At 44.7% G+C, this 21047-nt stretch overlaps 1 protein-coding gene across 1 annotated transcript in view; it reads right to left on the bottom strand.

Moving 5' to 3' along the window:
• Positions 1 to 21047, bottom strand: part of Clpb (caseinolytic mitochondrial matrix peptidase chaperone subunit B) — a 126986-nt gene that overhangs the window by 81502 nt on the left and 24437 nt on the right. The window contains exon 3 of the mRNA XM_038328074.2: positions 15650 to 15736. Within this exon, the coding sequence (XP_038184002.1) occupies positions 15650 to 15736 (87 nt within the window). The remainder of the gene's footprint in view (positions 1 to 15649; positions 15737 to 21047) is intronic.

Here is a 21047-nt window from a genome sequence, read left to right as displayed (position 1 = left end):
CCCTTCCCCGTCCTACATCTAAAGCACATACAGGCCACTGTGATAGTGTCACAGGCAGGAGAGGACAAAGTAACCTATTCTCGGCCCAGCCCACAGGTCCATGAGAAAGTCAAGAGTGGGGACCGTTCAGTAGCCTACTGACGGACTGACTTCACAAGGCTGGGCAGCCTGACCACAGGCTCTGATATGTGCTAACTCTAGAGGCCCTGTGGCACTGCACATGAACTGGGAAGGCAAAGGGCAGGGAGAGAACTGTTTTCTATATAAAGCTGGCTTCTTTACAAACGAATCAAAGAAAGGTAGCAAGTAAGGTGCCTGTGGAAAATGTGTTCCAGATTCTCACAGGGCAATAATAAGCTTCTGTCGATTACTCCGAAACCAGAAAGCACCCAGTGTACTAGGCACCTTACAGAATCACTAGCTCAGATCTTTATGCATCTTGCAAAGGACAACACTATTTTGTAAAAGAGTAAACTAAGGCTCAGCAAGAGTCAAATGTATACACTAAATAAACCAAGATGCAAAAATACAAGTCAGATTGGGTCTAAAGTCAGGCATGTTCCCAGTGGCTCATTAGTTTGTTGTACTAACTCTGTAGATCAGGCTGGCCTGCCTCTGCCTCCCAGTGCTGGGATTAAAGGTGTGCGCCATCTCCACCTGCCTAGCTGTACTATCTCAGTCACTGACCCACTAGGTAACTGAGGACTGTGATATTTTCAGATGGCAGTTAAAGCAAAGCAGGTCACAGCAGGACCTGGGACAAGGAGAATGTGCCCCAGATAGACAACAGTCAAAATCAGTGGTGGTCCAAGATGGGTGACACATTTAGACATGAGGCTCGAATGGCATAGAAAGATGAGAGCCAAGAAATCTTCATCAACCAGCACAGCCTTCCTAGGACAATCCCTGATTAGTTCTAAGATGACATACGTTCACCAACCTTATCAGGACTCTTACTGCAGTATGGGTCTAAATTAGACTCTTTGGCAAATGACCTATCAGAATGACAGGGCTGGGTAAAAATAATGACTAATGAGAAAAGCTACACTATCGACTCACACTGGACACTCGTGCACACAGTCACTTGGGACACAGAGATTTCAGTCAGTATTTATCTAAGTGTCACCTTGGATTTTATAGCAGTTCTGGTTTTAACTACTGACCTGTATATTCACTCCTCTTATTTTTCTTTCTTTCTTCCTTTTTCTCTTTTTAAATTTATTTAACTTTATTTTGTGTGCATTGGTGTGAAGATGTCAGATCCCTGGAACTGGAGTTACAGACAGCTGTGAGCTGCCATGTGGCTGCTGGGAATTGAACCTGGGTCCTCTGGAGGAGCAGCCAGTGCTCTTAACTGCTGAGCCGTCTTTCCAGTCCCAGCCATCTCTCCAGCAACCCTTTCTTTTAAAGACTCATTTTATTTCTAAGTATGTGTACCAGTGTCTGTGTGTGTGTGTGTATTTGTGTGTGCGCACATGAGTGCGGATGCCCTTGGAGGCCAGAAGAGGCCATCAGTTACTCTACTGTTGGCTACGGATGCTGGAAGCTAAACTCAGGTCCTCTGCAATGCTGCAGGCAATGACTCCTAAGTCATTTCTCCAGTTCCTCCATTAATGTTTTAATTAAAAACAATTCTTAGGGGGCAGGAGAAATAACTCAGTGGTTAAAAGAGTATTGGCTCCTCTACCAGAGGGTTCAGTTCCCAGCACCCACATGGTGGCTCACAACCACCTGTTTATTATTTTTCCATTGCTGTGATAAAGCACCATGACCAAGGGAAATTATCAAACAAAGTGTTTAATGGGCTGATGGTTTCAGAGGGCCAAAGTTCATGATAGCTGAGCATGAGCACAGCAGCAGGAACAGCTGGCCTCACATCTCCAAACCAAAAGCAGGGGGCAGGGAGGCACAATGGACTCAAAGCCTGCCCCCAGGAATATGCTTCTCCCAAGCCCACACCTCCTAATTTTTCTCAAATAGTTCCACCAATGGAGAACCAACTATTCAAACACGAGCTTATGAGGGTTATTCACTTTCAAACAACTCTATTTCCAGATCTGACACCCTCTTGCCTCTGTGGGCACTAGGTATACATGCAGACAAAATACCTAACACATAAAAATAAATCTTTAAAAAAAATTCTTGGGCTAGGGAGATGGCCCAGCCAGTCAGCGAAGTGTGCCTGCTGTACAAACCTAGGGCTCGAGGTCAAGCCTCAGCACTCATACAAAGCTGTCCAGTGAGGCGCATGCGCCTGGACTGCTAGCACTAGAGGAGGGGCAGGAAAAGGCAGTCGCTGGTGCTTACTGGCCAGCCCATACAGCCACATGGTGAGCTCAGGTTCAGTGAAAGACTGTGTCTCAAAAAACAAGGTTTACCAGGTGGCGGTGGTGCATGCCTTTAATCCCAGCCCTCAGGAGACAGAGGCGGGCTGATCTCTGTGATTTTGAGGCCACCCTGGTCTACAGGACAGCTAGAACTGTATGTAACACAGAGAAATCCTGCCTTGAACCCACATCCCCAACAAAGAAAAACCAACAAGGTTTATAGCCACAGAAGAAGACACCCAATGTTGACCTCTAGCCTCCACATACACACTCATGCACGCATGCACACGCGCGCACGCGCACACACACACACATACGTTCACGCACACACATGCACACCTATATGAATTCTTTCTGCAGTGTTGAGGACTAAATCCAAGGCTTTATGCATGACATACAAACATTATAACCCTGACCTATACCCTTGTCTCCATTAATTTTTACCAGCATGAATTTAATCATTGCTATAAGCCATTGAGATAATGTTCTTTCATCTAGCCTATCAATACACCTTTGTATATCATTTAATCTGCCTGTTTGATTGGCCTCAATGAAATCAGTGATGTAGTGATGAACAGAACATAGCCCCATGGCTCATCACTTGACTCTGGCTCTATAGTCTTACGTCCATTCATAGATAAACAACTAACCAGGTCATTCACTATTTATTAGAGTAAACATATTGTTTCCCACACCATATTTTACTCATGTAGCTGTCACACTGCTGGAACCTGGACACACTGGCCTTATCTAACTCTATCCTGCCCCTCCAGCCCATGAGTCCTATTCAGATAAGTAGCTTAAGGCACAGATGCACTGGGAGATGTCTCAAAGAAGAGGAATGGGTCTGGACCATATCAAAAACGAACAGCCTTTCCCCAGCAGCTGAACCAGATGGCACTGGAAGCCACCCTGCCCCAACTGACACTCTCCAGAAGAAAGAGCACTGAACATACAACTCCAGAATAGAATATAGAATTGAAGTGGGGTGGGGAGGGGTTGATATTGTCATGTTAGGCAAATGAGTTGGCACAGTTTTCCATTGAGCAGTGTCTTGGGTTGCCTGAGGTCGAGGGATGCATCTGCCAAACTAGAAACGGAGTATGCTGCAATGGAATATCATTACTACGAAACAGGATTATCATGAACAGCGACTCCAAATGGGATTAGAAATGATTCTTTGTTTCTCAGAGATAATCAGCCACAGCAGCAACAGTGGAGAATCATCAAGCCCTGAATACTTTTCTGGGGGCATGGCACTGGCATTCCAGGCACTTGGCTAGTACCCTTACCCACCCTTCCTTGCTGGGAAATACTGGGCACTGCCCTAATTGGGCAGAGGGCCGGCCACCTGAGACGAGAGCCAACTACGTAGAAGGAACTTTACTCAAGGCTCCCCTGGATAGGCCCCACTTTAGAGGGAAAGGGGTGTAAAGAGAAACCAGAGCCCTACTGGTTCTTAGTCACCTAAGAGCTATAGACGAGGCAGGTACTATTGCCACCACATCTAAGGTAGGTTTACCTGAAGGCCCTTCTGGGGAAGCCAGAAATAATAATGGAGGCACTTAAACCCAGCACAGCTTACTTTACAGCAGGTCACTGTTCTAAACACTTTATGTCTATTTCTACATTTAACCTCACAGGCTGAGGTAGACATGCTTATTATCCTATTTTACAGCCAGGAAAATAATCACAGAGAAGTCAAATAACTTGCCAAGCACCTAGTGAGTAAGAGGCAGAGTTTGAGTTCAAACCCAGGTACCTGAGTCCAGAGCCCACAACTGTTTACATACTAGCCAGGGATGTCCAACTTGCGACACTGAGATATGAGCTGTCATCTTCAAATGTCTTGGGCCGCATTCATAGATATCCCGAGAGGAAGACTAGATATACCTGTGCTGAATAATTATTTTAACTTGACACACACAGTTTTTAGTGAACTTGACTAACTTTATCTGACAGAAGAGACCCTCAAAATGCCTCTGTAAGATATGGTTGTAGGGCATTTTCTTAATTAGTGATTGATGGGGGAAGGTCCAGTACATTGTGGGTGGTGCCATCCCTGGACTGATGGTCCTGGGTTCTATAAGAAAGCAGGCAGAGCAAGCCAGAGTCATCAAGCCAGTAAGCAGCACCCCCATGGCGTCTGTAACAGCTTCTGCCTTCAGGTTTCTGCCCTGTTTGAGATCCTGCCCTCACTTCCTTCAATGGTGGAGTAAGATGTGGAAGTGTAAGCCAGATAAGCCCTTCCTCCCCAAGCTGCTTTATGCATGGTGCTCCACCTCGGCACTAGAAACCTGAGTCTTCCCTTAGCACTCTCCAGTCCTAGATCCTGCCAAAGTCTAGGGGCAGGGATGCCTTGCCTGCTCGCCCTTGGATCTAAGCAGCAGTAGAGGAGGCTGCCAGGGAGACTGCCAGAGTCCAGCAAGGGCAGCACCAGCTTGCTGGCACCGAGACCACCTGTGGAGCCTCTGAGTGCACAAGGGAGAGGCCTAAAGAGCCTCCCCTATGGAACAGCACCCTGGCGGGACTGCTGGTTTCTTAGAGGCAGGACTTAATGGTCCCCTTCCCTGAGTGAGGCGGAGGAAAAATAAGCAAATGCTAAAAATAAATGACTGCTCTGAAAGAGAATTAAATGGTCGCCAGCCAAGGATGGCAGCATCTGAAAATTAACAAAGCCCAGGTACCACATCCAGGAAGGCCTTGGCAAATGCGTGTTATCTACTCATTAGCTCAGTTCCTCAGGGACGCCAGCCAAGCAGGGCAGGCAGTGCCGGGAACCAGTCTTTCCGATGCTGATGAGTGCACTTGGGGGTGGGGTGGGCAAAGGCAGTAGGAGGAGGGAGACTCTCACGCAGAATTTCAAACAGTTTTTCTGGGTCTCCGCTCTCCCTAGGATTCTCACCTTCTCTGAGGCAGGAGCTTGCTGACACAGGCAGGCCCCAAAAGACTCACATCTGGATGTTTACACCAGAGTTCTCCTCAGAATCCTAGTAACAGCCTCATTATTTAGGGGTCTCACCCCCACCCAATTGTTCAGACTTTCTCCTCATTGGAATGAAGAGTCATATACCTGTGAGCATATGTAAACCCAATGTATACTGGGACAAAGGTGACTCTCATGATTCATCAGCAGCAAAACTTCATGATATCACTGATCTCCATTCTCTACCGACCATCAGAACATAGTCTTCTATCGTGGATACCAGCAACAGAAAGATCAGAACTCCAGGTAACCAGCTACAACACCACACACGAGTTCTCAGTACAGCTAATAATGAATATTGGAGAGAGGTGACAGTTTTTATTTTTCTATCTCACTATTTGACTAGTTGTTTTGTTTTTTTGAGACAGAACCTCAATCTATAGCCCCAGATGGCCTTGCGCTTACTGCATGATCTTGCTCTGCCTCCTGAGTGCTAGGATTATAGGTGTGCCTATGCTATATTTTGCTTTTTAAAGGCTGGGTTTCACTCTAGCCCAGGCTGGTCTGAAATTCATTCATTATACAGCCCAGACTGGATTCCAACTTGTGGGAATCCTTCTGCCTCAGCCTTTTAAATGCTGGGAATGCAGATGTGAACCACCACATCCAAATCTTTTCTAAGTCAAGTTTACTGAAGCATCATTCATTTTATGCTTTTGAAGTATCATTCTAAATATACCTTTTAAAAGATTTATATATATATATATATATATATATATATATATATATATTTGAGACAGGGTCAACGTAGATATAATCAGATTGGTCTTAATCTCATTTGTAGCCTAGGACAACTATTCAAAATGTATGACTTAATGAATTTTAATAATGACGTAGGTAACCACATATAATCACCACAATCATTAAGATATAGAATATAAACCAGGTGGTGGTGGTGCTTGCCTTTAATCTCAGCATTTGGGAAACAGAGGCAGAGGCAGAGGCAGGCGAATCTCTGAGTTTGAAGCCAGTCTGGTCTACAGAGTAAATTCCAGGACAGCAAAGGGTTACACACAGAAAAAGCAACCAACCAACAAAAAGATATAGAAATACTGAATATTTTTACCATCCTAAGTTCTTTAGCTGGGCAGTGGTGGCGCATGCCTTTAATCCCAGCACTAGGGAAATAGAGGCAGGTGGATCTCTGAGTTAGAGGCCAGCCTGGTCTACAGAGTGAGTTCCAGGACAGGCTCCAAAGCTACAAAGAAAAACCCTGTCTTGAAAAACCTTTAAAAAACTACAAAACAAACAAACAAATAAAACAAAAACCCTTTGCACTTTCAAACCCAACTACTCATCTGATTTCTGTCTCTAGAACACTAACTACCTTTTCCAGAAATATGGCATAAATGGAATTTTACAACAGGTGGCTTTTGAAGAAATCTTTTGTGTTGCATATACTGAGTAGCTCCTGTTCTCCCTGTGTGTGCAGGTGGACAAACTTGTGGCTGCGCACGCAGAAAGTGGAGGAGCACTTGGGTGTCACCCTTTGTCGCACTCTCCTGGAGTCTCTCCAGTACTTGAAAGTGGCATTTCAGTGAGGCTGAGTGAGCTCCAGGAATCGCCTGTCTCCAGCTCTTCAATACTGAGGTTACACGGATACTCACACATGTCCAGTTTTTGTTTTTTAATGTGGGTACTTGGGATTAGCGCTCAGGTCCTCATTTGCATAAGCAAAGGCTCTCACTGACAGAACTGTCTCCCTAACCACCTTGTCTTCAAAAATAAAAAAAAGACTTAGGTTTATTGCCAGGGATGGTGGTGCACACCTTCAAATGAAGTAGGAAAAACATCTTGTTTGAAGCCAACCTGGGCTATATAATGAGACCCTAAACAACAACAACAACAACAACAAAAGATTTATTTTGAGTTATGTGATGTGGGAGGTGGGTACATGCAGTTGCATGTGGAGTCCAGGAGAGGGTTGGAGCTGGTGTTACAGTATCTGTGAGCTGCCTGATGGGGATGATGGGGACTGAATGAAGTCAGGTCCTCTGTAAGAGCAAGATGAACTCTTAAACACTAAACCATATCTCCAGCTTTCCTGACCCGGCACCTAAACTATGGAGTATTATCCAATTAAATGAATGTACCACAATTTGTCGATTTGCTACTTGATGGACACTTGAGTGACTTTGGTTGTTTTACAAATTAAGCAGCTACAGATATCTGCATCCAAATCATATTTCTCTAGAACAAATACCTTATTTCTCTAGGAGCTGTTATTTCTGTGCTACGTGGCACGTTTGCTTTCCTTTTGTTAAGAAATCTGCTCAAGTGTTTTCTGATGTGGTTGTATCATTTTATGTCCTAGAAGCAATGCATGGTAATTCTTTTTGCACCCTTGCCTGGACTTAGTACTGTTAGTATATCATTATAATTTTAATTTCCATTTCCCTAATGACCAACGCTGTGTCTTTTCATGTGCACATTTTCCATCTATCCCTTATTTAAGTACATCTCATGTCTTTTGTCCACTTTTAAAAATTTAGTTGCTTGTCTTAATTGATCTGTAAAAGTTCTTTATATATTCTAATACTGCTCCCTATCATCTGATGCTCTCACAGCTTGCTTGTTTTTTGAGAATCAGAAACTAAAATGATCTAATCCATGCCATTTTTTTTAAAAAACATACTGCTTCTCTTTGCACATGTACTCTGATGAAGGGAACAAAAAAGACTTAAACTTCCAATTTGCATATATCATTGGCCTGTTGGATCTTAAGATCAAGCTACTTGGTGTCTGCTAATAGAAGACGATTTTTATCTCCACTGGATGCTCCCAACCACCTTTAAGGAAAGCTACATCTGGAGAAATGACTGTCTTAAAAACAGCCCTCTCACCCCCGCTCCCCACTCCTAGTTCTGTACTTTCCAAAGCCCTGTTCTGGTTCGCCAGGCTTCTGGAATGGTCAACAGTCGTCACACTCCATCAGTGGCCATTGTCCACTGGGAAAGGTGGGAGGCTCCCAATCCATCCTCCAGTGAAAGAGCAAATAGTGGAGCCTGTGCCTGCTTGGACATCAAAGTTGAGCAAACAGGCCCGGCAGACCCTGCCTCCCCGCCTACATAGCCTGCAACTGCCATCTGAAGGAGCTTCTCCACGCAGGTCATGACTTTCAGCTTGTCATCACACACATCAAAGTTCCCACCACACACGAACTGGGTGCACAGGTTCAAATCAAGTTGCTCAACAGTGGATACTCGGACATTGTGCCTAGCTTTAATCCTGTGTTTTCCCAAGTAATTAAGCCTTCTTGCTTATGAACTTGTGACTAAGTAAAGCATCACTGAGAGGTTGTAACATCAAAGTGCTGTCCACCGTCTGTCTGTGTTTGGTAAAATTGGATTTCTTTTCCTTCTTAAAGAAAGACTAATTGAATTTCACTGAAAGCTCCATATATTTGCACTAGCTGGTGAAGGCTATTCTAAGTCGAAGTGATCATCCCAGGACCATGTGGCTTGGCCTTTAGTTTTGCTGGGTCAGAGGGCAACACAGAATGGGGCCCCCGGACTCAGGCTAAACAAGTGCCTTGTGGCAGGAGGCTCATCAAGGGCTCAAAAACCGATGACTGTACTGTTAACACTCTGCCCACGCTGTTGCTGGTACTGACCAAGGGATGGTCCTAGGAGAATGTCAGGAAGTCTTTGGTCATTGAGGACCACGGCCATTATGTTACTCAAGTCCTCAATCATCAGCAGCCAAACTTTGTGTGCGTGCGTGTGTGTGCTATGTATACATGGGCACATGTGTGTGGAAGCTAGAAGCTGATGCTGAATGTCTTCTTCAATGCTCTGTCTTATTTTTGAAAGAGGATCTCACTGACCCTGGAGCTCACTAGGGTAGGCCAGCAAGCCCCAGGGACCTGCCCAGTTTTACCTTACCAAGGCTGGGATTCCAGGCAGCTGGGTACACTGTCCTGCTCAGCTTTTCATGTAGGTCTTCTTAGGCAGCCAGACTTACTGACCAGACCATTTTCCCACTCTCAAGTCACGTTTTGTAGGACAAAGTTTGTGATTGCTTACGCTCTGTATCTTCACGTAGCTCAGCACATCAGCACCTGACACATGATGGTTTGAAGCTGGCCAGATGGATGAAACGATAGGAAAAAAGTTCAAAGTTCTTTAAACTCCAAAGTGTCTCTCTCCAGAACCAAAACTCGGGATTGCTATCTGGTTTCATTAGTTACCCGATTTACAGTTACACAGCAAACTCCCACTGACGTTAAGTATGACTCAAGAACTAATCTCTAGATAGGAGTTCGAGAGATGCCACGTTTTCCTCAATATTATTTTTACACAAACAACCTGCTTTTAGAAAAGAAAACCTCTGGTTCAATATCCTGATACAATTATCTTTCCTTTTAAAAATATTATTTTGATCTTGATCCAGTTTTTAAGTCTTTGATATATATTGTATTTAATTAAGTCACTTCAAAACCTTTTTATAAATAAAGGAGTAAATCTTAAATTAAGCTTCTGTGCATACTTATAAAATTTACAGTGATGACATTGCATTTACTATTCAAAACTAAATAAAATAAATGCATTCAGAAATCCCAACTGGTGAGCAGTTAAGCTCCTTAAAGATTTGAGGAGATTATGTTCTAGATCCCCATGGACTTAACATGTTAAGCTGATGCCTGAGGGTGAACTGGCTCTCTTTGGGTCCACAGGCTGCAAACATCTAAAGGAAGCAGAAGTCCTCTGCTGTCAGCCTTGAATGAAGGGGCGGTGCCTCTCTGCTTTCCCTTCATACTTTCGTAAAAAGAATTGTATATGACAGAGAACTGTTTATCGCTGATGTTATTTCAAGTACCCAGCAAAAAGTAGGGACCCCAAACTTTTGTGATATTAATAAATAAACCTAACCAGACAAATGCTACTTTCAATAAAAAGTTGTCCCACTTGGATAATGGAAAGAAGAGGAGGGCACGGAATGGATGTTTAAGAACCCAGTGATTGTGCTGAATGGCTCAGGGGGTAAACAGTGCTTTCTGTGCAGGCATGAGGCCCGAGTGGGGATCTGGGTACCCCTGTAAAAGCTGGGTATGGGACCATATCTATAACTCCAGTGCTGGAGGAAGCTGAGGCAGGTGAGTCCAGGGGCTTGTTAGCCAGTCAGGCAGTCAAATCAGCAAGTTCAATAAGAGACCGAATGAAATTGAATGAAGTTTATGCCCTGGCAATGCTGAAGTATGCATGGACAGCCCATTCCTGGTGGTTCTGTTGAACTTGTCCATATTGGGTTTCATGGTCTAAATTGATGAGGACAACTAACCAGGTCTCTTTCTCAAGAGGGCATCAGTGAGAGGCTACATCTCAAAAAATACAATGGACAGTGATATAGAAAGATACCCAACACCAACTTTTTTGTTTTTTGTTTTCTGAGACACGGTTTCTCTGTGAAGCCCTGGCTGTCCTGGAACTCACTGTATAGACCAGGCTGTCCACAAACTCAGAAATCCACCTGTCTTCTGCCTCCCAAGTGCTGGGATTAAAAGCATGTGTCATCACCACCCGGCTCAACACTGACTTCTAGTGTCTGCAAGTATATATATTAATGAGTGCACCTGCATGCAATGCACATGCTTGTATAGAACTGTCTCACCCACCCATATTTAAAAAACAAAATGCCAGTGATTAGGCTGGGCATGGTGGCACATGACTAAATCCCAACACTCAGAAGGTTGAGGTAGGAGGATCAGGAGTTCAGTCAGTCTGGGCTACATGAGACTGCATCTCAACCCATACCTCCATCCCAAAAGAAGACTATAGGTTCAATTTCAAGCATTAGTTTAAAAAACAAAAGGGATAGGTCAGGGCTAAGCCCAATGTAGAACAAATACACACACACACACACACACACACACACACACACACACACACACACTTATAAAGATAATACAAAAAAACAAAAACACCCAAGCCAACTAGTAATAATCTTAGAAGCCAAGTAGGTAAAAGCCAACACTCATTTTGCTCAGCAGGCATCACTGAATTGTTGCTGCCCTGGAGAAGGATAGAGTAATCAGTTAAACCAACCCCATTAAACTCAGAGAGCAGTGTCCCCAAAAGCACATTCTCCAGCAATCTGGTCACTAATTAAGAGTGTTCTTAAGAAGAGTGCTCAACTCTGAAAATACCACACACAGAAGAAACACCGTCTGCTTCCCCACCACTGGTTCTTCCCCACATGGAAAAACCTGCAAACTCGGCAAGACAATGGGAAGGTGGGAATAGGTAGAATCAATGGTGGAAAATAATGTGTGTGATAATGTGTGCTTGTGCACACAGAGATGACATGTGTCCTTGGTCACCAGAGAGTAACAACTTCCCATTCATAACCTGAAGCAGACACCTTTTTTTTAAACTTATAAGAAACAGTGGCATAAGAACAGACAGGAGGACCAATGGAACCGAAAAGAAGACCCGGATATCAATCCACATATCTTCGAACACCTGATTTTTGACAAAGAAGCAAAAAATATCAAATGGAAAAAAGAAAGCATATTTAACAAGTGGTGCGGGCATAACTGGATATCAACATGTAGAAGAATGAAAATACACCCATATCTATCACCATGCACAAAACTCAAGTCCAAATGGATCAAAGACCTCAACATAAAGCCAGCCACACTGAACCTTATAGAAGAGAAAGTGGGAAGTACACTTGTATGCATTGGCACAGGGAACAGCTTCCTAAATATAACTCCAGCAGCACAGATACTGAGAGAAACAATAAATGGGACCTCCTGAAACTGAAAAGCTTCTGTAAAGCAAAGGACACGGTCAACAAGACAAAATGACAGCCAACAGAATGGGAAAAGATCTTCACTAACCTCACACCAGACAGAGGTCGGATCTCCAAAATATACAAAGAACTCAAGAAATTAGACACCAAAAGATCACATAATCCAATAAAAAAATATGGAGTACAGACCTAAACAGAACCCTCAACAGAGGAATCTAAAATGGCTGAAAGGAAATGTTCAACATCCTTAGTCATCAGAGAAATGCAAATCAAAACAACTCTGAGATTCCATCTTACACCTGAAAGAAACAATGGCCAAGATCAAAAACACTGATGACAACTTATGCTGAGAGGTTGTGGGGAAAAGAGAACACTTCTGCATTACCGGTGGGAATGCAAGCTGGTACAACCCCTTTAGATGTCAGTGTGGTGATTTCTCAGAAAATTAGGAAACAACCTTCCTCAAGACCCAGTAATACCACTTTGGGGTATATATCCAAAGGATGCTCAATCGTGCCACAAGGACATGTGCTCATCTATAGTCATAGCAGCTTTGTTTGTCATAGCCAGAACCTGGAAACAATCTAAATGCCCCTTGACTGAAGAATGGATAAGGAAAATGTGGTACATTTACATAATGGAGAAAAAAAATTTACACAGCAGAAAAAAATGACATCTTGAATTTTGCAGGAAAATGGATGGAGCTAGAAAACATTATTTTGAGTGAGGTAACCCAGACACAGAAAGACAATTATCACATGTACTCACTTATAAGTGGTTTTTAAACATAAAGCAAAGAAAGCCAGCCCACAAACCACAATCCCAGAGAACTTAGACAACAATGTGGACATTAAGAGAGACTCACATAGATCTAATCTACATTTGAAGTAGAAAGTAGAAAAAGACAAGATCTCCTGAGTAAATTGGGAGCATGGGGACCTTGGGGGAAGATTGAAGTAGGGAGGGAAGCAGCAGGGAGGGGAGCAGAGAAAAATGTAGAGCTCAATAAATATTTAAAAAATTAAACTAAAACAAAACAAACAAAAAAAGAAACAGTGAGTCATGGATTCTGCTTCCAGACAGATCCCTCCATCTATTCACCTCACACCTTGCAGATCCTGCACCCAAATCACCAGCTGTCCTTCTATTTTCTTTACTTGTACTCCTCTACATTAAATTATAAGCTCCCCACTTTTTTTTAAAGATTATTTTTATTTTATGTACACTGGTATTTTGTCTACATATTTCTATGAGGGTGCCAAATACCCTGGAACTGGAGTTACAGACAGTTGTGAGCTGCTATGTGGCTGCTCGGAATTGAACCTGGGTCCTCTGGCAGAGCAGACAGTTCTCTTAACCGCTCAGCTATCTCTCCAGTCCCACTCCCCACGGTTTGGTAATTCAAAGACTAGCACATATTTACTGAATGTTTGTATAAATACCTTCTCATGGGGAGAAACACTTAAGAAACACAGAATCACAACTGGATTCTCTCAAAAACAAAGTCTATATAGTTTCCTTTTAGTTTTGTTCTGTGATGCTAGAAATCAAATCCAGGACCAGGCAAGCACTCCACCACTGAGCCACACCACCAGCTCATATCCATGTCTTTAAAGAAAGATCTCCAGGTGATCTGAAGCAGATCAATGCCTAAAATTCGAAAATCCCAGTTTTGTGGTTTTTCTCCATGTTTCAGATTCTTCCAAAGTGGTCAGAACGAGCAATAAGAGCTTTAAAGACCTGCTTGACAGGAGAATTAAAAGCGGTGCCTCCAGCCGGGCGGTGGTGGCACACGCCTTTAATCCCAGCACTTGGGAGGCAGAGGCAGGCGGATCTCTGTGAGTTCGAGGCCAGCCTGGTCTACAAGAGCTAGTTCCAGGCCAGGCTCTAAAAAAGTTGCAGAGAAACCCTGTCTCGAAAAACAAAAAAACAAAAAACAAAAAAAACAAAAGCGGTGCCTCCAACAATTAATTTAGTAGCTGCTCTCTGAAAGTGTCCCTTCAAAAGCTGGCATGTCTCAATGGGAAGGCGCCTGCTGCACATGCCTGCCACCCTAGGTTCAATCCCCAGCACTGGGTGAAAAAAATCTAAAAACATTCTGTTGTTTCTGTTGCACAATTTCTTTCATACAGTGAGAGCTAGATGAGTGTACACTTCATCCCACTAGAATTCTGGAGACCCAGGGGCAGAAACCAGAAAGCTGGGCTGGAGGACTGATATGGAATAAGATGCACACTGTGCGTGCCGGTTTAGCCTGCCTACAGAACTTCAGAGAAAACACTTTTCCTCTCTGGGCTTCAGTTATCTCAACTGCAAAATGAATACAACAATACAAATTTTGTGGAGTGGCTATGAAATACAAATAAGGCCAGGCATGGTGGAGCACGCCTTTAATTCCAGCACTCGGGAGGCAGAGACAGGCAGATCTCTGAGTTTGAGGCCAGCCTGGTCTACAGAGCGAGTTGCAGAAGAGTCAGGGCTATTCAGAGAAATCCTGTCTTGAAAAACAAACAAACAAAAAAAGAAGCTCCAAGTGGTTACCTATGCTACGTCTGCTGTGTTTTGTGCGTGCATGCACACGTGCCTGTGCATGTGCACATGTCCATGTGCGTGTAGACTAGAGGCAGATGTTAGGTCCATTGGTTTATTTGTTTATTCAAGTTTTGAGACAGGGTCTCATGTAGCCCTGGCTGGCCTGGAACGAGTTATGTAGACCAGGCTAGCCTCAAATTCAGAGATCCACCAGTTACTGCCTCCTGAGTGGTGTGCCACCATGCCTAGCCTAGCCTAATCCACTTGACTTTTTAAGGCAGGGTTTTCATCTCATCAAACCTGGAACTCTGACTCAGAGTGGCTGACCAAAGAGTCCCTGAGATTCACTTGTCTCTGTCCTTGCAGTCTCCCTAGTGCTCAGCCACTGGTGCACTTGGCTCACACATGGTCCTAGGAATCCACACTCAGGCCCTCGTGCACTTTAGTGACCGAGCTAGCTCTCCAGTCCTTACTTTTTCTTTACATGATGGCTATAATGCTGAGTGAGGGGAAAGTAGGTAGAAAACATCACAGCCACCAACAGAAGGAACAGATGGAAGTTTCCAGACCCTCCAAAGAAAAATTCACTAGGAGAGCCCTTAATAAGGGCAGTAACAGACAGCTTCTCAATATGGTGAAAACTCACACACGTGGAACCATTTAAAATCTGCTCTTAAAAATGTGGCTGCTAGCCGGGCGGTGGTGGCGCACGCCTTTAATCCCAGCACTCGGGAGGCAGAGGCAGGCGGATCTCTGAGTTCGAGGCCAGCCTGGTCTACAAGAGCTAGTTCCAGGACAGGCTCTAGAAACTACAGGGAAGCCCTGTCTCGAAAAACCAAAAAAAAAAAAAAAAAAAAAAAAAAATGTGGCTGCTATGACAACATCAGTGACTGGTACTGCTGTGATCTGAAACCACATGTGGTTCTCCACATCCACTACGCAGCACTTTGGACTGCAGAAGACAGCAGGGGCAGCAAAGGTGGCCGAGCAGCCAAGGACACAGTCCCAAGAGAACTGGCTTAGGCAGCCCTGGATGGAAGGAGATTCTTACCTGTCATTTCGGCTGATGGCTGCCACCATCAGTGCTGTCCAGCCAAGTTTGTGCCTTGTGTTGACATCTGCACCTTCTGACAACAGCCTGACAAAACACAGAAGAATATTTTCAGTGCATGGACAGGAGTGGAAACAATCAGAAAAAAAACCTAGGATATACAGTTAGTGAAAAGCAGCCTGGACAACACAGTGAGAACACTAACTCAAGAGAGCAGATAAACAAACACAAATATGCAGGAGCATGAATCTGGACACAAATCCTTTGAGTTCTAACCCCAATTCCAGCTCGGATCACTCCCCTCAACAGGGTCATCCCTTGCCCCTCTCATTCCCAGTTGCATACTGTCATTTTCCCAAGCCTTTTGAAAAAGATTCTGCCTTCTCTATCTTAATAGTGATACCATGACACCCCTACCTACTTCCTTGGCCCAAGAGCCTCTCAGCCCCTTTGCTATGTTGAAATCTTGCCTCCAGGTCAGGTGATACAAACCTGGTGCCCACACCCGGAAGACCTAACATTCCTCAACTCTATTAATTTTATCATGGCTATCTGGAAAATGCAAATCCTTCAACCCAAAGAAAGATGGAAAGAATTTCAGAAATGCTAAGTTAAGTTCCTATTACAGTCCATGCAGACCTATTGGGATCTACAAGTCAGATGCTTAGCATATAGGAGTCCCTTAAATGTCAAGTAAACCAACAAATCCAAGTTCTAAAGTACATCGTTATAAATCTGAGCTCTGGGTCCTGACCCCTATAACAGAGGGCAAACAGAGACAGACGAACAAAGCCATGCCTTACGTAGCCTGCCCTCTTGGAACTTCTTATTCCTAAATTTATTGACTCTTCACAAGCTGAAGGAGCAGACAGTAAACTCTTGTAATGGAAGAGGAAACAGGAGGGAAAATGACTTGTGAAAGGTCATCCAGCAGGCTGGTATAGACTCTCTCCATTACCCACAGACGGTCTCTCCTCATCTCGTCTCATCGGCCCACCTCCACACAGCACCCCTCTTCACAGAACACAGAAGGCAAAGACTAAACTATTTCAGCCAACCAATGGCATGGTCCTATAGCAGACTCTAGATGTGGGTAAGAAGACGTGGGGGTCTGCTCTAGGACAACTCAGGAAATCAAAGACCGAGGTGCCACTAAAGGAAGATTAAAATCAAGAATTCAATTCAGCCAGGCAGGTGGTAATCCTCAGGCCTAGGCAGGAGGTTCTCCACGAGTTCAAGTCCCTCCCCCCACCCCCCACGGTCTATCCACTAGAAAGATGTCCATACAAGCAAAGGGCACAAAATTTTCTTCTTCATCCTATCCCGATTTTCCATCCTATCTGGACTGAAGCTTCCTTCACAATCACAGTGAGGATGAGAACTTCATCTACACTTTAAGCTTCAGCGCCAAATGTTTCAATGACACCACATGTTTTGTGCAAAACAAGATTTTTTTTCCAACACACACAAATAATGTATACCTAGGGTTCTTAGGTTCTTTAACATCCATGGCCATGAAAGGACAGGGGACCAGAATAATTCATCACATTCTTCTCTACCCTCTCCCAGGGATACCCACACTCAGGTAGCCATCAAAAACAATGCTCAAAGAACATCCTCTCCCATGTTTCCTGGAACCTATGTGACCATTGCCTTGGGAATCTGGGTCATAAGGCATGCATGTGTGTGATGTGAATAAATTGCCAGCATCCTTCAGGATAATGACTGCTCTATAGATCTTCATACCAGCAGGACAGGGGTCCTCTGGGCATGCCTCTTCTTGCAACACTTGGCAATACTAGGCTTTGTAGCATGATTAATAACCCAGAGACAACATATTGGGGTCAATCTGAAGATCAGAAAAGCAAAACAGCCAGCCACTGGCTCTTACCTCTACCTCAGCTCAAGATGATGATCCTGCCTCCAGAATCTCAGAACGAGATTGTGTATGAGAACTGTCTTGTCCCATCTTATATTCTTCTCTAATGCTGGGATTAAAGGCGTGCACCACTACCGTTTAGTTTCTGTGGCAAACTAGTATGGCTACTGGGATTAAATGTGTGTGTCAGCACTGCCTGGTCTGTAAGGCTGATCAGTGTGGCTGTTTTACCCTCTGAACTTCAGGCAAGCTTTGTTTATTAAAATACAAATGAAATATCACCATAAGGCTTCTTTGTTTTTGTTTGTTCTTTTGGAAACAAGGTTTAGAATGCTGCCTATGCCAGCCTTGAACTTGCTAAGCAGCCCAGGCTGGCCTTGACTCATGAACCTCCTATCTCAGTTTCCTGCATGCTGGGATTATAGGTCTAAGGGGTGCAAAGGATATATTAACTTGTGATGAACAATTTTAAAATACTTATAAATATGGAACTGTCTTTTCTGTGAAGGTTTTGGTTAGTTTTTAGAAGAAACTCTTGGCAGAGGGGGTGTCCTTTTGACTTGCTATCATTTTAGTGAAACAATATAAGGCCAGTCCAGCATGGTAGTACATACCTCTCATTGGGAGACTGAAGCAGCAGAATTACTGCAAGTTCAAGACCAGCCTGAGATATACTTTGTCTCAACAATAACAAAGCAATACAGTGCTGTCAGAAGCCCTTCATCTAGTCTAGCTCTAAGCTCTGTTACCTACTATCTTAACACCCTAAGCAGTCACAGCCTCTCACTGAGCTTCACCGAGGACGGTGAGGACGTATACCAGAGCAGGGCTTTGCAAACCCCCTCAGTCCCAGGAGAGTGACCCGTGGTGTTCTTCGTGAGCCCAGCTCTTGACTGAGCATCAGTCTTTGTGCTCTTGGGGCCAGGGTGTGGGCCAGGGTGTGATGGGAGAGAGCAAGGGTCCTGGCTCTAGATTCAGGCTCTGCGCTCACCTGCTGTAAGGAGACAATGCTAACCCCTCATGCAAGGTGACTGTCACGATTGAGAGACATACTATACTGTGGGTCTCTGTAAAAAGTGATGTACCCAGTAAACTCAGACAACTAACCTCACTAGTACCACAACAAACCTAACCACAGACTTTTTCTCTTGCAGCACTGAAGCAGGAGTGGGGAGGACACCGAGTCTCCACTACCCACCCCACCCCCGCCTAGAGCAGCCCCCAAAGTTAGGACCTCACAAACCAGATCTCCCTATTTCATTTTGTGGTTTCAATAGAGAATGCCCAGCAGGCACTCATTTCAAAGTCCTGAGCCAGCTGGGGTGGGGTAGGGCAATGACTGCCTGCTGAGAGTGGCTGAAAGGGCCTCTGAGATCAGAGAAAGCCACCCTTGCTCTCCCCTGTGATTTTCACCAATGGACAAAATGCGGCAAGTGAATTAATCTCTTTTAAAAAGAGCAATGCTTGTGACAGAGTACGGTGTCTCTGTAAAGGTTAGGATTCCATCATCCCTGAGATGATGAGCAGAATGCTTAATGCAGGCTGCCAGTCAGGGCAGAGCAGCCTGTAGTCATGCTGGGGAGGGAGTGGGCACGGCAGGCTTTTCCTGGGTTCACTCTAGACTTATGGCCAGCCCTACCTAATGAACTAACTCTCTTGCTTGGCAGGGCAGTGGTGGGAACGGCTCCGGGTAGTGGACAGGAAACCACAGCAGCAGTCGGAGTGGATCCCTGCTCTTGGACAGCTCCCAGGGCATACGAAGTAGAAAAGATCTCAGTTCAGATACAGCCAGGGCCACTACAGAGGGAGGGCCCAGGATAAATGTGAGACTTGACCTCTCTGTTCCTCCCAAAGCAGTTCCTGCTCTCTGTGTTTTATATGTGGGAGAAAGAACAGAACCTGGGCCTATAATTAGAAAGCTGGGGCTGGAGTGCCATGATCTCAAGGTAGTCAGGGCTATATAACAAGACCTCTCAAGGAAAAAAGTCTTCCACCAGCTTTCCTGCATGCCACACACAGGGTGTCATCAAGAGATAGTATTTGCTCATATTATTAGCATCACTGTCCATCTTACATTAGTGATGGGGGGGGTGAATGGCTCAGTGGACAAGGGTCCCTGCTACCTCACCTGATGTCCTAGGTAAATTAGGATGACATAGGAAAATATAGCAAGTATTGGTGGACAGAAAATAAGCTGCCACAGGGCAGTGGTGGCACACGCCTTTAATCCCAGAATTTGGGAGGCAGAGGTAGGCCAGTCTCTGAGTTCAAGGCCAGCCTGATCTACAGAGTGAGTTCCAGGACAGCAGGGTTCACAGAGAAATCCTGTAGCGAAACAGACAAAGAGTCTAAAATTCCCAGGTAAAGGCAGTCAATAGCAGAGCCTAAGAGCCAAGAAGAAAAACACAGTCTCCTCTAGCAACCAAGAATGTGGGCGAGGCCAGCAGGCCAAAGACCAGGAGGTGACATGGCCACTTCTACCAGGCGCAGGAGAGGAACAAGGCAGTTTTCACTTTCCACTTGAACAGTCCGTACCTTGGCTACTCGCGTTTTCACAGCGGTTTCCATTTTTTCTTTTTTCTTTAAATATTTATTTATTATGTATACAATATTCTGTCTGTGTGTATGCCTGCAGGCCAGAAGAGGGCACCAGACCCCATTACAGATGGCTGTGAGCCACCATGTGGTTGCTGGGAATTGAACTCAGGACCTTTGGAAGAGCAGGCAGTGCTCTTAACCTCTGAGCCATCTCTCCTGCCCTCTCCATTTTTTTCTTAACCAAATTAGGTTTCATCCTTTCAGGTTTCCCTAAAATGGCCCTATTGCCTCCAAGTCCCCTGTGCTAATCTGTATCGGACAGTCACAGTTGGCTGTCTTGTCTAACTTCCTCAGTCACCAGCATCCTCCAGAAACGACCTGTCTTCATCTGTCTCCTGTTCTTGCCCTGGCCAAGAGCAATGGGCGTTCTCTATAGAACCTGCAAATAGCAATCTGCCACCAATACTTCTGTCTTGTGGTGGAAGACGTGTGGCCTAACAGTCTTTTTCAAAGTACTTAAGCTCCTGCATATAAATACGGGAGGGCATCTCAGATTCAGGAGTGGATGGGGACATTTGGGGACAAGGCCTGGAGGGCTGGTGGGTTCTAGTCATGGCTCTGTCAGGTACTTGATATGTTGTTCAGGATTCGTCTACCCTTGTGAGCCTTAATTTTCTCTACAGGAAAACAGAATTGAATGAACTCTCTAAAGTCCCAATCACTGCTATGGATAGTATCTGGGGCAGCAGAGATGGCTCAGCTGTTACGAGCACATGCCGTTCTTGCAGAGTGTTTGGGAGAAGTGTATTGGGGTGCAGAAACTTTTCATCTGGAGGTCCCACTGAGATGGTTGTTTGTCCCACTGGCCTGGGGCCACGTGTAAGGAAAACACCCTTTTCCCTGCACCTGTTCTGCACCAGGCTAAGATTGGCTTCATCTAAGTCATTGTCTTTAGAGGCCCAGGGTCTCATTCAGTTTTCA

The sequence above is a fragment of the Arvicola amphibius genome, chromosome 1 (genome assembly GCF_903992535.2).
Source record: "Arvicola amphibius chromosome 1, mArvAmp1.2, whole genome shotgun sequence".
NCBI classification, from domain to species: Eukaryota; Metazoa; Chordata; class Mammalia; order Rodentia; family Cricetidae; genus Arvicola; species Arvicola amphibius.
Note: the sequence above shows the minus strand (reverse complement) of the source record. Positions and strands in the feature narration are given on the sequence as shown.